This window comes from Pseudophryne corroboree, chromosome 5 (assembly GCF_028390025.1).
Source record: "Pseudophryne corroboree isolate aPseCor3 chromosome 5, aPseCor3.hap2, whole genome shotgun sequence".
NCBI classification, from domain to species: domain Eukaryota; kingdom Metazoa; phylum Chordata; class Amphibia; order Anura; family Myobatrachidae; genus Pseudophryne; species Pseudophryne corroboree.
The window spans coordinates 769,981,610-770,001,570 of NC_086448.1; the positions used below are offsets into that span (position 1 = coordinate 769,981,610).

Here is a 19,961-nt window from a genome sequence, read left to right on the forward strand (position 1 = left end):
TTTTCGCACAAAAGCGAAGCCCCCCCAAATTTTCCGCTGGCACAACATTTATGGGGCTAATTGTATACCGGGCAAAGTGGAGAGAAATAAAGTACCAACCAATTGGCTCCTATAATTTTTCAAACACATCCTGTACACTCCAATTTTTCTGTCTCCAAGGTTTGACAAATGTCCCCTTTAAACGTTTCAGCTTCAGTGAAACACTAAGGGGTACTGTATATTCAATTCCTGTCGGATCCTTTCCGACAGAAAGGATCCGACAGGTCAGTATTCAATGAGTGGCCAGGCCAAATCCCGACAACTATCACAAGTACCTGGGGAGGCAGATGCCGCTTATATCAGTGCTGTCATCTATTTCTGACCCATCCGGCGGTTGAGTCCTCTAATGCTGAGCACCGGTGTCCTCTGTCACTGACCCGCTCCTCTCCTCACCCGTCCCCGCTTCTCTCATCCTGTGAACCTGTCTCTGCTAGTCCTGTCTGTGAGCTTGTCTCTACCAGTCCTCTCTGTGAGCCTGCTCTGCGAGGCCTGTCTCTGCCAGTCCTATCTGCGAGGCCTGTCTCTTCCAGTCCTCTCTGTGAGCCTGTCTCTGCCATCCCTGTCTGTGAGCCTGTCTCTACCAGTCCTCTCTGTGAGCCTGCTCTGCGAGGCCTGTCTCTGCCAGTCCTGTCTGCGAGGCCTGTCTCTCCCAGTCCTCTCTGTGAGCCTGTCTCTGCCAGTCCTGTCTGTCAGCCTGTCTCTCCCAGTCCTCTCTGTGAGCCTGTCTCTGCCATCCCTGTCTGTGAGCCGCTCTGCCAGTCCTTTCTGTGAGCCTGTCTCTGCCAGTCCTGTCTGTCAGCCTGTCTCTGCCAGTCCTGTCTGTGAGCCTGACTCTGCCAGTCCTGTCTGTGAGCCTGACTCTGCCAGTCCTGTCTGTGAGCCTGACTCTGCCAGTACTGTCTGTGAGCCTGACTCTGCCAGTACTGTCTGTGAGCCTGACTCTGCCAGTACTATCTGTGAGCCTGACTCTGCCAGTACTGTCTGTGAGCCTGACTCTGCCAGTCCTCTCTGTGAGGCTGTCTCTGTGAGTCCTGTCTGTGAGCCTGCCCCTGCTAGTCCTGTCTGTGAGCCTGTTTCTTCCAGTCCTCTCTGTGAGTCCGATCTGTGAGCCTGTATCTTTCAGTCCTCTCTGTGAGCCTGTCTCTGCCAGTCCTGTCTGTCAGCCTGTCTCTCCCAGTCCTCTCTGTGAGCCTGTCTCTGCCATCCCTGTCTGTGAGCCGCTCTGCCAGTCCTGTCTGTCAGCCTGTCTCTGCCAGTCCTGTCTGTCAGCCTGTCTCTGCCAGTCCTGTCTGTGAGCCTGACTCTGCCAGTCCTCTCTGTGAGCCTGACTCTGCCAGTCCTGTCTGTGAGCCTGACTCTGCCAGTCCTGTCTGTGAGCCTGACTCTGCCAGTCCTGTCTGTGAGCCTGTATCTTTCAGTCCTCTCTGTGAGCCTGTCTCTGCCAGTCCTGTCTGTGAGCCTGTCTCTGCCAGTCCTGTCTGTGAGCCTGACTCTGCCAGTACTGTCTGTGAGCCTGACTCTGCCAGTACTGTCTGTGAGCCTGACTCTTCCAGTACTGTCTGTGAGCCTGACTCTGCCAGTCCTCTCTGTGAGGCTGTCTCTGTGAGTCCTGTCTGTGAGCCTGTCTCTGCTAGTCCTGTCTGTGAGCCTGTTTCTTCCAGTCCTCTCTGTGAGTCCGATCTGTGATCCTGTATCTTTCAGTCCTCTCTGTGAGCCTGTCTCTGCCAGTCCTGTCTGTGAGCCTGTCTCTGCCAGTCCTGTCTGTGAGCCTGTCTCTGCCAGTCCTCTTTTTGAGCCTGTCTCTGCCAGTCCTGTCTGTGACCTTGCTTCTGCCAGTCCTGTCTGTGAGCCTGTCTCTGCCAGTCCTGTCTGTGAGACTGTATCTGCCAGTCCTGTCTGTGAGCTTGTATCTGCCAGTCCTGTCTGTGAGCCTGTCTCTGCCATTCCTGTCTGTGAGCCTGACTCTGCCAGTACTGTCTGTGAGCCTGTCTCTGCCATTCCTGTCTGTGAGCCTGACTCTGCCAGTCCTGTCTGTGATCCTGCCTTTGCAAGTCCTGTTTGTGAGCCTGACTCTGCCAGTCCTGTCTGTGAGCCTGACTCTGCCAGTCCTGTCTGTGAGCCTGTATCTGCCAGTCCTATATGTGATCCTGTATCTGCAAGTCCTGTTTGTGAGACTGTCTACCACTCGCTACAATATTTTGATTGTTCTTTAATTTTTTTCTGTTTACAACGCTATCTAACGTTTTACCTGCTGTCCATTTAGCTGCATTGACCACTTTGTGTACAGTATGGGACACTTTCCTCACATTTGCCTTGTGCCCTATTTAGTCAAGCACTGACGGATGGTGTAATGGTTAGCATTACTGCCTCACAGCACTGAGGTCAATTCCCACCATGGCTCTACCTGTGCAGAGTTTGTATATTCTCCCCGTACTTGCGTGGGTTTCCTCCGGGTACTCCGGTTTCCTCCCACAATCCAAAAATATACTGGTAGGTTAATTGGATCCCAACAAAAATAATTAACCCTAGCGTGTATGTGTGTGTGTACCATGTGGGTGGGAATATAGATTATAAGCTCCACTGCGGCAGGGACTGATGTGACTGGCCAAATATTCTCTGTAAAGCGCTACGGAATATGTGTGCGCTATATAAAATAACTGGTAGTAATAATAATAATAATAATACTACTATGGCCAATACAATTAAACTAACCACTGTAGCAATAATAGACTAAAAGCAAAGGGGCTTCTGGATATATAGAGGCCTTTATCTATATTACAGCCAAGTAAACTGACATTGGTGGCCAACCAAGTGTAGAGATCTTTTAATGTTGTTGTTTTTTCTTTTGAAAGGCCCAACACAAATATAAGTGTTATAGTGGTATCTGACACAGACAGAACTGTTTTTTTCTGTGGCCATGTGTTCCCCAGAGAGTCTCTCCTATGATGTAATAGGCACGATAGGAAAGAACACCTTGCTCATAAGAAAGTATGGAAGAGGACCTATTCTTCTTCACACCTACTCATCTACTAGGCTTTATGACTTTTTGGAATCATTCAGTTGACAATTATACCAGGACACATTGGCAAGTGGCCAAATGGCTTTGCAAACACAAGATCATCTTAATGGATGTAGAAATCGGCCATCTACTATCCAATAGATCTTTGGGATAAGTTGGGTTAAATCCTTTGTGTTGATAGGTTTACAAATGCATGCAGCTCTTGGATTGGCCATATCACCCTTGTAAGTGTATCTCATTTGGTATAAAAAGGTTAATATTGCAGTGTGTATGAATTACCATAACATATTTTATATTTCTCTATATATTGTACCTATAGTGGGCACTTTGATGGCCATATACCACATTTGACCTTGTATTATATTTATATTTTTTTTTTTAGTGATAAGAACAAAAGAAGAACAAAGACGGTGAAGAAGACGTTAGAACCCAAATGGAACCAAACGTTCATTTACTCTCCAGTTCCTCGAAGAGAGTTTAGAGAACGAATGTTGGAGATTACACTTTGGGATCAAGCCAGAGTTCGAGAGGAAGAAAGTGAATTCTTAGGAGAGGTACTTTGTCAGGGTACCTTGTGTTCTCGTGTTGGGTAACCGCATGGGGAACATCTAGATAAACATTTGTGGGTGAAAATAAGTTTACACAATGACCATGTGTACGTGTATATATCTATGCTGCAGTCTTTCATTTAATGTCTTAGCACACTGCTCACAACGGGCTTCACGCACTGAGCTAAATGTGGAATTCCTGTAATTAGAACTTGCAGAATCTCTGAGCCAATACTGCTGTGATGACTCTTCTGCGCACTTTTTAGTACAACTTAATAATGTTTTTCTTTCCCTAGCTAGACCACCCTTAAAGTAAATGAGTCTTTCAGGAGATCACCTGGAACACAAAGAAAATTGAGCTGAACCTTGGTAGTAAACATGCTTGGAAATACTTATTTGTAACGTTAATTAAAGGGCTGCTGGAATTTTATTTTCTAATTGCCGTATTCCACTAGAGACCCCTCCTTCCTGATAACCTCCATGCATACTGCTGCATTATAAGCCGCTAGAGTTTTAGAGAAAAAACATCAGCAGATAATACAGTATATGGGAAAGAGATATCATGTCTGTGTATGAGGAAAGGGTGGGCTAATTCTATATAAATTATGTATGTTATTGGTAAACTAGCTGGTAAAGCAACTGCTATTTCCGTACAACCCTGTCATCAGATGGAGTATGATATGAAGGTCTATGTCACTTAAGACATATCTTTACACTAATCAATATCTGTCAATGCTTCCTGAATCTGTTCTTTTCCTAAACAGAGATCAACATAATTCAGTAATACTATTGAGCCTGTTTTTCAAATGGTAAATAAGCCTTACCGTATCTCCGTCATAGAAAGAGATATGGCTTCTCCCTAAGTACGAAGGGTGGCCTCCGCTGGAGACCAGGTTCACCAAAACTCGCCGATAGCTTCCCATTACAATGCATAGGGAAGCTTTATTTAACAAAGATTGGGGTGGCACAAGTAATGCAGCAATCTTTAAAGGCCCATACACACTACAAGGTATTGTGAACTATATCGCTCATTTTGGGTTTTATGAGTGAAATAAGTAACAATATAGTCCAGTGTGTATGATATGAACCATGCACGCCCCCGCTAGGGTGCATCAAACGCCCCGACATTCGGAATGCTTGCTGTCCCTATTCTTAAAATGTGCCTTTTTAGCATAGAAACAACTGTGCAAATTTTTTTTGATGTTCGATTTGACTTAGGTGGTCCACCTCCACACCCAAAAATTGTCTGTATCTTGGTACTAAAGCACGTGTATTGTATTATACAAAACAACTAACTTTAGCAAAACGAAGCCACCTTTTGTATGTGTGCCATGAATGCGTGTGGGCCTATCGTGGTTGTTCCCATCCAAATCACAAATCAAATCATTATTTCTTTTTCAGATAAAATAAAAAGAAATTTATAGAAATAAATAGAAAAAAAAATAAAAAAAAATAGAAAAATAGAATTTAATAGAAATCTTTAATCTTCAGGGGCATGGTGGGCCACATAAATATCATCTCAGATTCTTCAAAATTGGTATGCAATATATCCTTAACAATTCAAAAAAATGTAGCATGGGGACAAATCATTTTTCTTACTTTTAAAAATTCATGGGGCGTTTGATGCACCCTAGCCCCCGCCCGTCGACAACTAGGGTTTCTGTCGTCTGAACTTGCAGCTCAATTTTGCCTACAGTATATCGTTCATGTAAAAGTGTATATCGTTCAGTGTTTACGCAGTGAACAATGAACGATTCAACATAATAGCCACTCTTTAATTTTCATTATGTAAATTAGCTACCATTAGTGTCCCAGTTGATGCTAGCAATATCGTTCGTTGTTCATATCGTTTAAAAAATCGTTCAGTGTGTATACACAATATCTTTAATCAAGTACGCCTGGAAGCTCAAGGAAAATCGTTTACCAATTTCGTTCATCGTTCATAGCGTTTAGTGTGTATGGGCCTTTAGTCTGGTTATTAAAAAATACTTTCATATTTCACTGGTTAATAGTATTCAAAAGTTTTCTCCTTTTATTTTTATGTTTTTAGTTGCTGTTTATTTTAGTGATTTATAACTATCATTGCCACAGTCTATGCACGGATACAGATTCAGACTCAGATGCAGATACAGATTCAGTTGCAGATGTACAAGTGTTACGCATCAAAGTGATTAGTGCGATCTAGCAACGTTTTCTCGCTTCCAGTTGTTTTGTTTTTTTGGGCGCAAATAAGTAGCACATTTTGGGTGCACCGAGAGGGCACTGTTTGGCACGGTATCCGTTCACATGGTCGACCATGTTATGGTCGACAGTCATTAGGTCGACCACTATTGGTCGACATTGACATGGACACATGGTCGACACATGAAAATGGTCGACACATGAAAGGTCGACACGTGAAAAGGTCGACGTGAGTTTTTTAACTTTTTCTTTTGGGGAACTTTTCCATACTTTACGATCCAAGTGGACTACGATTGGAACGGCAATCTGTGCCGAGCGAAGCGGCAGCGGAGCGAAGGCACCATGCCCGAAGCATGGCGAGCGAAGCGAGCCATGCGAGGGGACGCGGTGCACTAATTGGGGTTCCCAGTCACTTTACGCAAAAAACGACATCAAAAAAAGTTAAAAAACTCATGTCGACCTTTTCATGTGTCGACCTTCCACGTGTCGACCATTTTCATGCGTCGACCATGTGTCTATGTCGACCATGTCAATGTCGACCAATAGTGGTCGACCTAATGACTGTCGACCATAACATGGTCGACCATTCATACCGGAACCGTTTGGCACATCTTGGGCAGTAATGTATGAGGACACATCTGTATAACGTTTTCCTCCCATGTTTTCACCTGTGAGCTGGGAATGACTGCTAGCACTGCCTGTCTGGCTAAGCTCATCCACAGTTATGGAAATGCAGTAAAGCTGCTTAATGTGCAATCTGTGCTAAAGGTTTCGTTATTTTTACTTGTTGGCGGATTGCAGAGTGCTAAAATGTCTTAAGATGCTAAAAATACACTTTCAAATATAGCGCTTAGCCTTTCCAGCAGAAAGCTGCACAGAAATGCTGGAAATGGCAATGCTATTAACATTACTGAAACGCAAGATGAGCACTGGAAATGTCAAGTAGATGTTATTTGCAAGTGCTTAGGGTATTTAGTGAACTTATGAAGCTTTTAGAACTGTTTTGTTGCAGAATTGTGTTAGCTGGTAGGAGCATAATGGATACTGTATGTTACGCTTTCATTTCCATTATTTTATTAAGCCTGCTTGTGTATGTTTCACTGCTCTGTTTTTTAAGTGGTGGGTGTGTGGATAAAAAAAGGAATGTTGCAGTATAAGTGGTATATTTACTGTAGTGAGGGTTTACAAAAGTGGAGATGTTGCCCATAGCAGCCAATCAGATTCTGGCTATTATCTTCTAGAAGGTGATAGATAAATTATAAGTAGAATCTGATTTTCTGGGCCTGATTCTGTGCATTGTGGCCTGATTCTGTGCATTGTGGGCCTGATTCTGTGCATTGTGAGCCTGATTCTGTGCATTGTGAGCCTGATTCTGTGCATTGTGGCCTGATTCTGTGTGAGCCTGATTCTGTGCATTGTGAGCCTGATTCTGTGCATTGTGGCCTGATTCTGTGCATTGTGAGCCTGATTCTGTGCATTGTGGCCTGATTCTGTGCATTGTGAGCCTGATTCTGTGCATTGTGGCCTGATTCTGTGCATTGTGAGCCTGATTCTGTACATTGTGGCTTGATTCTGTGCATTGTGAGCCTGATACTGTGCATTGATTCTGTGCATTGTGGGCCTGATTCTATGCATCATGGGCCTGATTCTGTGCATTGTGACCCTAATTCTTTGCATTGTGGCCTGATTCTATGCTTTGTGGGCCTGATTCTATGCATTGTGGGCCTGATTCTATGCATTGTGGGCTGATTCTGTGCATTGTGGGCGTGATTCTGTGCATTGTGAGCCTGATTCTGTGCATTTTGGGCCTGATTCTGCGCATTGTGGGCCTGATTCTGTGCATTGTGTGCCTGATTCTATGCATTGTGGGCTGATTCTGTGCATTGTGGGCTGATTCTGTGCATTGTTGCCTGATTCTGTGCATTGTGGGCGTGATTCTATGCATCGCTGACCTGATTCTGTGCATTGCGGACTGATTCTGTGCATTTTGGGCCTGATTCTGCGCATTGTGGGCCTGATTCTGTGCATTGTGTGCCTGATTCTATGCATTGTGGGCTGATTCTGTGCATTGTGGGCTGATCTGATTCTGTGCATTGTGGGCGTGATTCTGTGCATTGTGAGCCTGATTCTGTGCATTTTGGGCCTGATTCTGCGCATTGTGGGCCTGATTCTGTGCATTGTGTGCCTGATTCTATGCATTGTGGGCTGATTCTGTGCATTGTGGGCTGATTCTGTGCATTGTGGCCTGATTCTGTGCATTGTGGGCTGATTCTGTGCATTGTGGGCGTGATTCTATGCATCGCTGACCTGATTCTGTGCATTGCGGACTGATTCTGTGCATTGTGGGCCTGATTCTGTGCATTGTGTGCCTGATTCTGTGCATTGTGGGCCTGATTTTTTGCATTATGGGCTGATTCTGTGCATTGTGGGCCTGATTCTATGCATCGCGGACCTGATTCTGTGCATTGTGGGCCTGATTCTGTGCCCGATTCTGTGCATTGTGGGCCTGATTCTGCGCATTGTGTGCCCGATTCTGTGCATTGTGTGCCCGATTCTGTGCATTGTGTGCCTGATTCTATGCATTGTGGGCCTGAATTTATGCATTATGGGCTGATTCTGTGCATTGTGGGCCTGATTCTATGCATCGCGGACCTGATTCTGTGCATTGCGGACTGATTCTGTGCATTGCGGACTGATTCTGTGCATTGTGGGCCTGATTCTGTGCCCGATTCTATGCATTGTGGGCCTGATTCTATGCATTGTGGGCTGATTCTGTGCATTGTGGGCTGATCTGATTCTGTGCATTGTGGGCCTGATTCTGTGCCCGATTCTATGCATTGTGGGCCTGATTCTGCGCATTGTGGGCCTGATTCTGCGCATTGTGGGCCTGATTCTGCGCATTGTGGGCCTGATTCTATGCATCGCGGACCTGATTCTGTGCATTGCGGACTGATTCTGTGCATTGCGGACTGATTCTGTGCATTGTGGGCCTGATTCTGTGCCCGATTCTATGCATTGTGGGCCTGATTCTATGCATTGTGGGCTGATTCTGTGCATTGTGGGCTGATCTGATTCTGTGCATTGTGGGCCTGATTCTGTGCCCGATTCTATGCATTGTGGGCCTGATTCTGCGCATTGTGGGCCTGATTCTGCGCATTGTGGGCCTGATTCTATGCATCGCGGACCTGATTCTGTGCATTGCGGACTGATTCTGTGCATTGTGGGCCTGATTCTGTGCCCGATTCTATGCATTGTGGGCCTGATTCTATGCATTGTGGGCTGATTCTGTGCATTGTGGGCTGATCTGATTCTGTGCATTGTGGGCCTGATTCTGTGCCCGATTCTATGCATTGTGGGCCTGATTCTGCGCATTGTGGGCCTGATTCTGTGCATCGCGGGCCTGATTCCGTGCACTGTGGGGCTGGTTCTGAGCTGCAGGTATGTTTGAATTATGCTACATCTAGCAAGTTTTAGCAAACTGTTCATTCACCACAGTGACGTGCGGTGGGGTGAGGCAGGTGAGGCAGAGCCTTTCCTGTCATACTAACATTTGGACCAGAGTTTTGACTATATAAAGTATATGAAAAATATAAAGAATATGTCAGAAATATCTTCTTTGTATTATTCTAATAATTTTTATAGTCAAAACTCTGGAGTAAAGAGTCTATGGCAGGTGAGGCAGTGAGATTCCCCCACCTACCTTTTCCGCACCTCTCTGATAAAAACTCACCAAATTTCCAGGAGTTTATACTGCTGCACCTGTGTATAATGCCCAGATGTATATACTGCTGCACCTATGTATAATGCCCACATGTATATACTGCTGCACCTGTGTATAATGCCCACATGTATATACTGCTGCACCTGTGTATAATGCCCACATGTATATACTGCTGCACCTGTGTATAATGCCCACATGTATATACTGCTGCACCTGTGTATAATGCCCACATGTATATACTGCTGCACCTGTGTATAATGCCCACATGTATATACTGCTGCACCTGTGTATAATGCCCACATGTATATACTGCTGCACCTGTGTATAATGCCCACATGAACCCTTTGGCTCATATACTGTGTGTAAATCTGGCTCTGGTACTAGCCAGTGCCTCCTGAGCCATTTACCTCACCGCTTGTCTCTGATTCACCACATACACATCTTTCTATATGTCTGGGCCATTCTGAGTCAGATGCATCTTAGACATTTCTCTCTGTCCGTGAAATGGGCGTTTCTGGGACGTGCTTTATGTAAGCATCAGGACGCGTGTCAGTCGCATTAGCTTTCCCTTTGCAATCCATTCACATTCAGAATGTGACCTCATTCAGAGCTGCATGATTCAGATGTGGTCTCAGTGCTGCCACAAAGCTCTCCCCTGGTGTACATCCGTGCGTGTGAATGTGCAAGGACTAAGACTGTCAGTGCGGTACACGCTGTAATACTTCCTGGTGATTCTTGCATCAACGAAACTTGCACATGCAGATTCACCATCTGATTGTGGCCTCCCATGTGATTGAGCATCTGTGAACGCAACCAGTTCCGCTACATTCCCATAGCACACCCATAAGACGCACCATCTCCATGCATCTGTTTAGCACCCTCCCAGTCACATGCCCATTAACACCAACATTTTTTCAAGACGTCTCTGTGTAACCCATACGACATAAGAGCTTTAGTTAACACTGGCATTCCGTGTCTCTGAACCAGGCCCTGTGTCTTTATATAAACTTAGGGCATGCTCTAACACAGGCATGTCCAAACTGCGTCCCTCCAGCTGTTGTGAAACTACATATCCCAGCATGCCCTGACACAGTTTTGCTGTCAAAGAATGCTAAATCTGTGTCAGGGCATGCTGGGATGTGTAGTTTCTCAACAGCTGGAGGGCCGCAGTTTGGACATGCCTGCTCTAACATCTGTAATCTTCCCTGAGTGTAAGCGTCCACAAAGATGAGGATGACTGGCCACCACGTCTGAAAAAGCGCATATGCTACCTATGAAGAGATAGCTAAATTGCCCTGTTTGCCGTTTAAGTGCAGATTGCAACCAACTCAGCATGACCCTTTTCTTTTGCTGCTGCTGACTAAGCTCTGACTACATTGCACTTCCTAGTCACATGACACATCCAAATGTTCATCAGTGCATAAAGCCCGCCCCCACACTCAGAGGAATGCCTCTATTGGATCCCTTTCTGTGCAGCTTACTGCCCATGGTGTGGCCCCACCCCCAGTTCTGCAAAGCAGTGTCTGACTGTAGAACTGAGGCAGAGCTGTTTTTGCCTCATCTCTCATTTCCCTGCAACTTCAGGATCTCCACACAGCTGCTGAGTGTTATCTATAAAAAGGATTACACATAGGTTTATGTTATAAATATCTTCTTTGTATTATTCTAATAGTTTTTATATAGAATCTCAGGAGTTTGACAGGGAGTATGACCAGAGGCAGCCAGTACAAATCTGTTACTGGGGGTGGTCAGATCTGGGGTTTGAATGTATTATACTTGCAAAAACATTTAAACATTTTCATTACAGTGTACTGGTAGAAAAGCGGGTGGCCACTTGCTTGTGTCTGACCCCAGACTGAAAGTTGCCAGCCAGCCCCTGAGTATGACAGGAGGCTCTGCCTCCCCTACCTACCCGGACTGCACATCCCTTATTAAGAGTTATTGTTGTTGACCATCATGGTTTATATGAAGTCTTACAGAAGTGGGTTGCTGGGTTTCTAGATTTTATAAGATAGTATACAGTAACTAAGCCATAGAGAGGCAGAGCCTGGCAGCCCCGCTGATGTAGCTGTATCCAACACTGTACTTATTATTCCATTATAAAGCAGTCTCCATCTACAGACTTCTCTATCAGAGTCACTAATAGCCATTCATGCTGTCCTTGGAGGGGGTTCCATATGAAGAACCAGCAGCCGGGATCCCGGCTGTCAGTATACCGACAGCAGGATCCCGGCCACCAGTATGTCGGCAGTGGGGCGAGCGCTAGAAAGCCCCTTATTATATTATATTCTCCCTCTATGGGTGTAGTGCATACTCATAGAGGGAGAAAAGCTGGTGGCGCCGGGATTCGGGCAGCGGTAATTCAGCGCTAGTCGGGATTCAAACCATAGCCACAGTGTACTGTTTCCTGCCACACTGTATGTGTCTCTACAATGCTTCATTCCTTTCTTGGTCGCTAGCGATCACCCCGGCAGCCTGCGGGGTCGGACCAGATTGAATGTGCAGCACATTCAATCTGGAGGATCCGATCCGATGCTCACAGGGCCGCGGATCGGATTGGATACACAGACGAAATGCCCGTTTTCACCCAATATATCGGGCCGAATGCCCGAATTGGGCTGAAATCAGGCATGATCGTTCTAGTGTATGAGGCCCTTTAGCTCATCACGTCATATTATTCAATTCAGATCCCTATTCTTGCCTTCAAGACTCCAAACAGTAATTCAGGAACATCGGCCGGGTACACACCAGAGTGACCGACAATCGGTCTGATTTTCAGAATGATTTCCCTTGAGCTCAGAACTAGCAACACTGAGCATATACACTGCACAATCTTACCAACGACCGAACGATACATCGTATTGTTTAATCTTATACGAATTATCGTTGCTCCTGTACACACTAGAACAGCCATCTTTAACCACCTAACTGACAATTTCCCCCCCCCAAAAAAACGCTCAGAAATTGTTTGTTTTTTTATGAGTGAATAAGGTGAAGAACATGAATTTAACCTTATCCAAAATGATTTTAGTTAAAAAAAATTTTTTTTTATAAAAAAAATAATAATTTTTTTCAAACATCGGTAGGGAACATTGATAACATTGCGACATTACTTTTTACACCCCAGACAGCTGTCAGGTACATGGGGGGGGGGGGCTTGTCTGCAGCCGATGGGTAGGGGGTCCTGCCGTGCTGACCGATCAGCAATTATCGGCAGCACGGCAACACTGGGGGAGGGTGCGGGAAGGCAGCAGAGGGAATTTTCCCTTCCCTGCAGCTGCAAGCACTAGTTATCTGACTGGTCGCATCCTGTGTGACCGGGTCAGATAAAGCACTTGCTGGTATGGTCGCATCTGATGCGACCATGCCATGCAAGTGGTTAAAGAACACTGGCCAAATTGGAACGACATATCATCTGGTTGCCCGGCTGGCTGTATGCACTAGACGATGTGCACTTTGCACCATATCGTTAACAATATCTTCTGACTGATCGTGCAGCAAGGAAGACTGGGGGATATCACTAACGACCCGGGAGAGCACAACATGACGATGTAGAAACATCTGTCGTTACAATACTGCAAATCATCCCGATATCGCTGTAGTGTGTACTCCCCTTTACTTCTCCCACTTCTCTGCTACTCACTCCCTGCAGTCTACAAACACAACTCACTCCACATACAGACATGGCTTCTTCTTGTTTCCTACAGTATGCGTGCCTGTCACTGGCTGACCTTTCAGTATCCAGCCATCAGCCTCCCTACTTATCTTTAAAACACTTCTCAAGCAACTCTTACTGAATGATTCCGTTCAATAATCCCCTAAATACTTAGACCCCCAGAGGTCTATGTTGCTATGTGGACTAAATCAGAACTTTTGTTCTCCTATTTTGTCCCTCCTAATTAAAATGTAAGCTTCTCAGAGGAAGAGCCTCTTCCTTAATGTTTCTCGACGTATGACATGTAGTTATCTCCCACTATTCTATATTGCTTCATGTACTGTTATTTCTGAGAGGATAGGGATTCTCTGATCACTCAGATAAACATGGCTAATGCTCCTTATTGTAAACACACACACAGTAGACTGTGCAAGCCAGGATGGTATGTCACTTACTAGGTCTCCACAGTAGTATATGATTACAGATGCATGTGGTCTCCTGCTGCAGTAGTCCTGTGCCTCCTCGCCTGGGATACCAGCTCACACAGTGCCCTTCACCTCAAATTCTCTCCCTGCTGTAACTGGAGATACGCGATGACGCAATTCTCCCACTGCCGGCAGAGGGTCTGTAGGAGGCATGGCATGCTATCAATCATTCCCTCTATAGCTCCGCCCACCCACCACCACATTGGTCACGGCGCCTTGCAGCCAGCCTCACCTCCTATTGTCGAATTCTTTCCGGCAGCCCTGAACCTGGCACTTGAAGCCTGCTGCCTCAGCCTGAAAGCCACCGAGCCTCCGAAAGGACTGTTAAGTCCTCCTTTAGTTTACTTAATGATGGCCTGTGATTGTGTTTAAACTTATTAGTTAAGGTGGCCGCCTCCAATTTGAGGTGCCGGAACGCAGTTCTGGCCCACTTTAACCCCTGGATAGCATCTCAATGCCTAGTCATCTCCAGCTACTTCTCTCTGGACCTTCTCTGCAGATATCACCCCCCTCAGTAAAGCACACTGCTCTCTTTATTATATCCTACCCTGTCTGTTCATAATATAAGCAGGTCAGTCAGGGTGTCACAGAGTCTGATGAGGTGTGGAGACAAGATGGCGGGGTTCCTGTACACAGTGGGGTGCATAGGATCAGATTACCTGCAGCTCCAGGGATAACCTGTTTACCACTTATCCTAACCTACTCATCCTAATCAGATCTGATGGTACAGTCAGGGGCCTTAGAACAGAGGGCTTCTTTAACTATAGTAAATAACACTCTGGCCTAGTCTTGACTGTTAATAATTACATTGAACACAATATAACCAAATAAACGACATATTCCAAATATAACAGATACAATATAATAACACAATTCAATGCAATATTGCCCAGCATATAACTAATAACATATTGTCAATTAGTGTTGTCCGTAGTATGACCAGGGCTGGGAACTGCTTGTGTTTTAACACTGTGCAACATGAGGTGCAGGCTGCGTAAAGTGAAAGTCCTACTCGTGTCATCACAATTTCTACATGTTGTGGAATGCCGCACAGTCAGTGGCACTACTGTAAGGTCTCACGAGCAGGGCCCTCCTCCCTCATGTGCTTTTCCTTCCCTCACTTATACCATCACCTCCTCCATACTACCACTACACCTAACTTTTGGGTTAAGCGGCCCTACTGTTATCTGAGCACTATGACTGTTGATGCAGAAATGTTTATAATGTCCTGCAATGTACTGTACTTTATGTCACTTATTTCTTTTTGTTTATACCGTTTCTGTTTGTGTACTTTTTAATGTATTTTAGACCTCATGTGGCCCCATATAAATAAAGTAAAATAATAATAAATCTGAATCCATGTACAAATAGCAGCATCAGTTTTGGTGCAAGGGGCATGCAGGGGAGACAGCTGCAGGAAGGCTTTGGGGCCCTTGCCCGGCATTACACACTGTTGATTTCTTATCATCTGGGCGATTTCTCTGGTTCATTATGTCCCATCGGATTTATGTGCTGCTGACAGAGCTCTGAGAGTGATAAACTGGGTTCTGGCCAGTAGCTCTGCGCAGTAACTCTGTGTCTCCTGCCTCACTGATGTCCCCATTTCCCAGTGAATTGTTAGACTAAATATTGGTTCTACCATCAGCCTGTCTTGCGTGCAGTGTCTTTATGTATTAACTGTGTATGTTTAATTCCGACAGATTCTAATTGAATTAGAAACTGCACTTTTAGATGATGAACCACATTGGTACAAGCTACAGACGCATGACGTGTCCTCGTTGCCACTTCCCCACCCGTCTCCATTTATGCAACGGAGACAAGTGCACGGAGAGAGCCCGACTAGAAGATTGCAAAGTAGGTCTTTCCTTCTGATCAGTCCATGTGTGATGTCTGCATGAGTGTTAAGCAAAAACTCTATCCCTCCTGTTACATGCAACCACTTGCATCATGAGCTACAGTAAGAGCACAAACTACAAACACATACAATTAAAGGTACCTATGAAATCTCAGCCATTAAGGACTGAGAGCTGCCACAGTGAGGGGCGCGGAGATTGAGGGGAGTGGGTACTGCATGCTGGAGGGGCCCGGTCAGTAACACATCGGGCAGGGAGAGAGAGAGGAGACTGCTGTATGCTGGGCTGTGGAGGGTCCAGGAATTCTGCTGCCAAATGAGCAGAAGCAGTCGCCTCCGTCTCTCTGCAAGTGTTACTGGGGTTTGGCGGGAAGGAATCCTTCCCTCTTCTTTTTTGGGGAGGGGGAGTGGCCACACCTTCCACGTTTTGGCCACGTACCCAGGCCCTGTTCGCAAAAAGTGTTTTACAGAATACATAAAAACTGCAAACCACATTACAGATAGTGTCAAGTCAGCGACTTGCATGCCATATACGTTATAACAAACAGGGCAACATCTAGTTGGGGAAGAGTTCCAATGAATATATTGCTGTAAGGTTGAACACAATTGTCCTAAAGGAAGGTTAACACATGACTTGTATAAATCGGCAATAATTGCTTCATCTTAGTGTTCTTTAAACATACTGTAATTCAGAACTATAAACTGTGTTTCAGCTTTTTATAATGCAAATACTGTATGTATATGGTCAAGTTTACATTTCTGTCTTTTGTTGAGGGTGCAAGTATTCACGTTTTATTTAGTTAAACTGCATTCACACATTCAGATGTTTTCTTCAACCAAGGATAAAAAATAAAAACAATCACAAAATGGATTTTATTAATTTGACAAAGTTATGTACTAATGTTGTACAAGATGCGGATTAGTTTTAATTGAAGTCATATTAAAGAAAACGGTGCACTTACACTTCACAGCATCCGGTACAGGGCTGTCCACACTATTAACCACAGTTCTCACAAATCTGTATAGAAAATTAAAAGCACTTATGTTGGTCTAAAGATAAACCTTTCATGGACGCTTTCAGTAAATTCAGTACATACATTTGTAACTTTCGGATCCATTGTTGTAAAGTTGTTTTTCACACAATCAAAGTGCTCAGTGCTTTGATTGCTATTGTATGCTGTGAAATACAAGATTTCTGTTTTGCATGTGTCATTACAAGTCTGTACATACTGCGGCCAATGCAGCGTGTGAGCAACACTAGTTGGTATAGCATAAAACCTTTGCGTGTTGCTCGAGCATAAAGCTTTTGTGTGTGCGTGTGTTAGCAATTTCTTTTGTCTGGATTCGATATGAAGGTTAATTTTTTTTTTTTATTAAACTTTATTGGAACCTAATAGTAAATGCGTGTTTCACATACAAACCGAATGGTTAAAAGTGTCGCTGTAAGTGTCTGTGATGTATGCCTAACGTAAACCCGGAGCATACAGATGGACCCACGCTCATATAACCTTCTCTGTTGCGGCTAGGTGCACCAAGGTTTATTAGCATACGCCTTTCATCTATTGTTCTCAGCTGCAATACAATACAGAGAGAACAATACAGCAGGGGATTAAGTCATTACAGCAAGGGATTTAGGGGGACATGTACTAAGCAGTGATAAAAGTGGAGAAGTGAGCCTGTGGAGAAGTTGCCCCATCAACCAATCAGCTGCTCCATACAATTGTATAGTATGCTAATTATAATTACTTCAATGCTGATTGGTTGCCATGGGCAACTTCTCCACTGGCTCACTTCTCCACTTTTATCACTGCTTAGTACAGTGATGGCTAACCTTGACACTCCAGCTGTTGTTGAACTACACATCCCAGCATGCCCTGCATCAGTTTTAGCATGGTCAAATAACAAAACTGTAGCACAGCATGCTGGGATATGTAGTTCAACAACAGTTGGAGTGTCAAGGTTAGCCATCACTGGCTTAGTACATGTCCCCCTAAGTCCGACAGCACTGGCTCAATTAATCCTATTAAAGGGATAGATGAGCAGGGGTCTGGGACTGAGGGTTGACAGCACAAAGGTCGACACACCTTAGGTCGACGCCAATTGGTCGACACACCTTAGGTCGACATGGACAAAAGGTCGACAGGAACAAGGTCGACATGGAAAAAGGTCGACATGAGTTTTTAATGTTTTTTTGGTGTCGTTTTCTTCGTAGAGTGACCGGGAACCCCAATTAGTGCACCGCGTCCCCTCGCATGGCTCGCTTCGCTCGCCATGCTTCGGGCATGGTGCCTTCGCTCCGCTACCGCTTCGCTCAGCACACTTTACCGTTCCAATCGTAGTCCACATGGATCGTTAAGTATGAAAAGGTTATAAAAAAAGAAAAAAATCGTGAAAACCTCATGTCGACCTTTTTCCATGTCGACCTTGTTCCTGTCGACCTTTTGCCCATGTCGACCTAAGGTGTGTCGACCAATTGGCGTAGACCTAAGGTGTGTCGACCTTTGTGCTGTCGACCTGGGTTCCGGATACCGATGAGTAGGGCTCCATCTGTATATTACTGGTGCTGGCCCGGCGCCCACAATAGACGCAACTTGTTATATGGCCATTTTAAGTGTCTGTACACATGCTGTACCCACTTAGGTACACTGCAGTCACTGCTTGGCTGTAAAAGCATGGATCTTTGACCCCTATAGTAAAAGTTCTGTCAGTATACACTTACCTTTTTTTTTAATAATGTTTTTTATTTTTAGCTGTCAAGCTGTGGCTATACTGCCAGTCCAGGGTATACTGACAGTACGTCAACTATAAATCCATATTCGCTACTCTTTTAACTGTCCATTCTGCATTTCCTAAGCTCCCGTCACTGGCTGTGCTGTTGTACTGATCTGTGAATTGTAATGGATCAAACAGGTGTCGCCATAGCCCTGGCAGGAGTCTTGGATGTAAGCAACAGGTGGAGCCATATGGAAGGGGATAATGCCACCTGCAACAGAAGCTTTGTTCATTTTTTCTACACTTAAACGATATTTATAATGTGCAGTTTCATTAAGATCTACTCAGCAAAGTTGCGAAGCGCTAGAAAACCTCTGAGATGCTGGATTTGGGTCTGCATGGTTATGACGTGTCTGTTTTCATTGCTGTACTTATTTTGATTTACCATTTTCAGGAACGCTACAGTATGCAGCAGGGATATTTCACAATATAGTTTCATTTCTAAACCGATTCCAAAAAAGTATGCAAAGCTCATAACATTATTTTATTATGTGTTGCTATATTTTAGCAATATCATTTATACATATGTATGCTTTTGTATAATTTATAGCAATGTCATTGTTTATACATTTAACCTTATTGTAAATATTTGGCGATATAATCTCCCTGCTGCATATTTAATTTCATAACATTCTCCCCTTGACATCAGTTCATATTAATATTTGTTTTCCAGATAAAGGCCCATATTCATATAATTCAGGTAACGCCAGCATGCAAGAGATTCATAATGCATGTCAGCATATGCACGGAGTGGTATAATCACCGCAAATGGCGTGCTTATACCACATGGTGTCCATATGTCCTATGTTATTGTTATAATACCTACTTGCCTGTAGTTCACCTTGCTTGCTTGAAACCTCAGTACACATTTTACCTGAATTTACAATGGAAATCCTAACATTGCTTTACATTTTTAAGGAGTAGCAAGCCTAAAACACATGCCGATTCAACCTAAGAGCTCAGAAAAATCCCTAAGACATTTAATACCAAAATGTATACCTCTCTTTGATAAATCAACTCTCCTGATCGTTTAGCTCTCCCTGATAATCCAGCTCTCCCTGATCATTTAGCTTTCCCTGACTGTTAGCTGCTCCTTATATTTAAGCTCTTCCTGATCGTTTAACTCTTCCTGATAATTCAGTACTCTGTGATCAGTTAGCTTTTCCTAATAGTTCAGCTCTCCCTGCAGTTTAGCTCTCACTGATCGTTTACTTTCCCTGATTTAGGCACCAACCCCATCCATTGCCATTTCTAAAAGATGCTGCAATTTCGCATGGCTTCTGACCTTAATGAGGGTGCTATAGTCTAGTGCCCACAATGGGTTTCTAAGCATAGATAGAACAATTTAGTTAGCCGCTTGCAAGCTACTATGCCCTTCAATTTTCCAGTTTGGAGTCCTCCAACAGGGATACTTCAGACAAGCATGTTCAATTATTATAAATTGAGTAAAAATGGCACGGGTGTCTCCTTCTCAGTCACTGCACTATAAAATATAGAATAAAAAAGATCACAGACTAAAGCTAGGTACACACTATAACATTCTCTGGCAGATAATCTGCCAGATCTACAGTAGCTGGTTGGAATGAAAATCTGGTAATGAATGAGCACAAACCGCAATCTATCATTTGCTCCCAAACACCGGAAAAATAACAAAACCTGTCGTTCATACAAATTGGTTAAACACAAATT

At 44.4% G+C, this 19,961-nt stretch overlaps 1 protein-coding gene across 48 annotated transcripts in view; it reads left to right on the top strand.

Moving 5' to 3' along the window:
• The window catches only part of RIMS2 (regulating synaptic membrane exocytosis 2), a 995,106-nt gene that overhangs the window by 679,263 nt on the left and 295,882 nt on the right, over window positions 1-19,961 (top strand). For 28 of the 48 annotated variants that reach the window (XM_063924274.1, XM_063924269.1, XM_063924253.1 and 25 more), the window contains 2 exons: window positions 3,441-3,612; window positions 15,349-15,502. In XM_063924274.1, the coding sequence (XP_063780344.1) occupies window positions 3,441-3,612; window positions 15,349-15,502 (326 nt within the window). Of the gene's footprint in view, window positions 1-3,112; window positions 3,283-3,440; window positions 3,613-15,348; window positions 15,503-18,945; window positions 18,973-19,961 lie in introns of those variants that run through there. The other 20 variants (XM_063924252.1, XM_063924259.1, XM_063924249.1 and 17 more) reach the window with 2 other exon arrangements.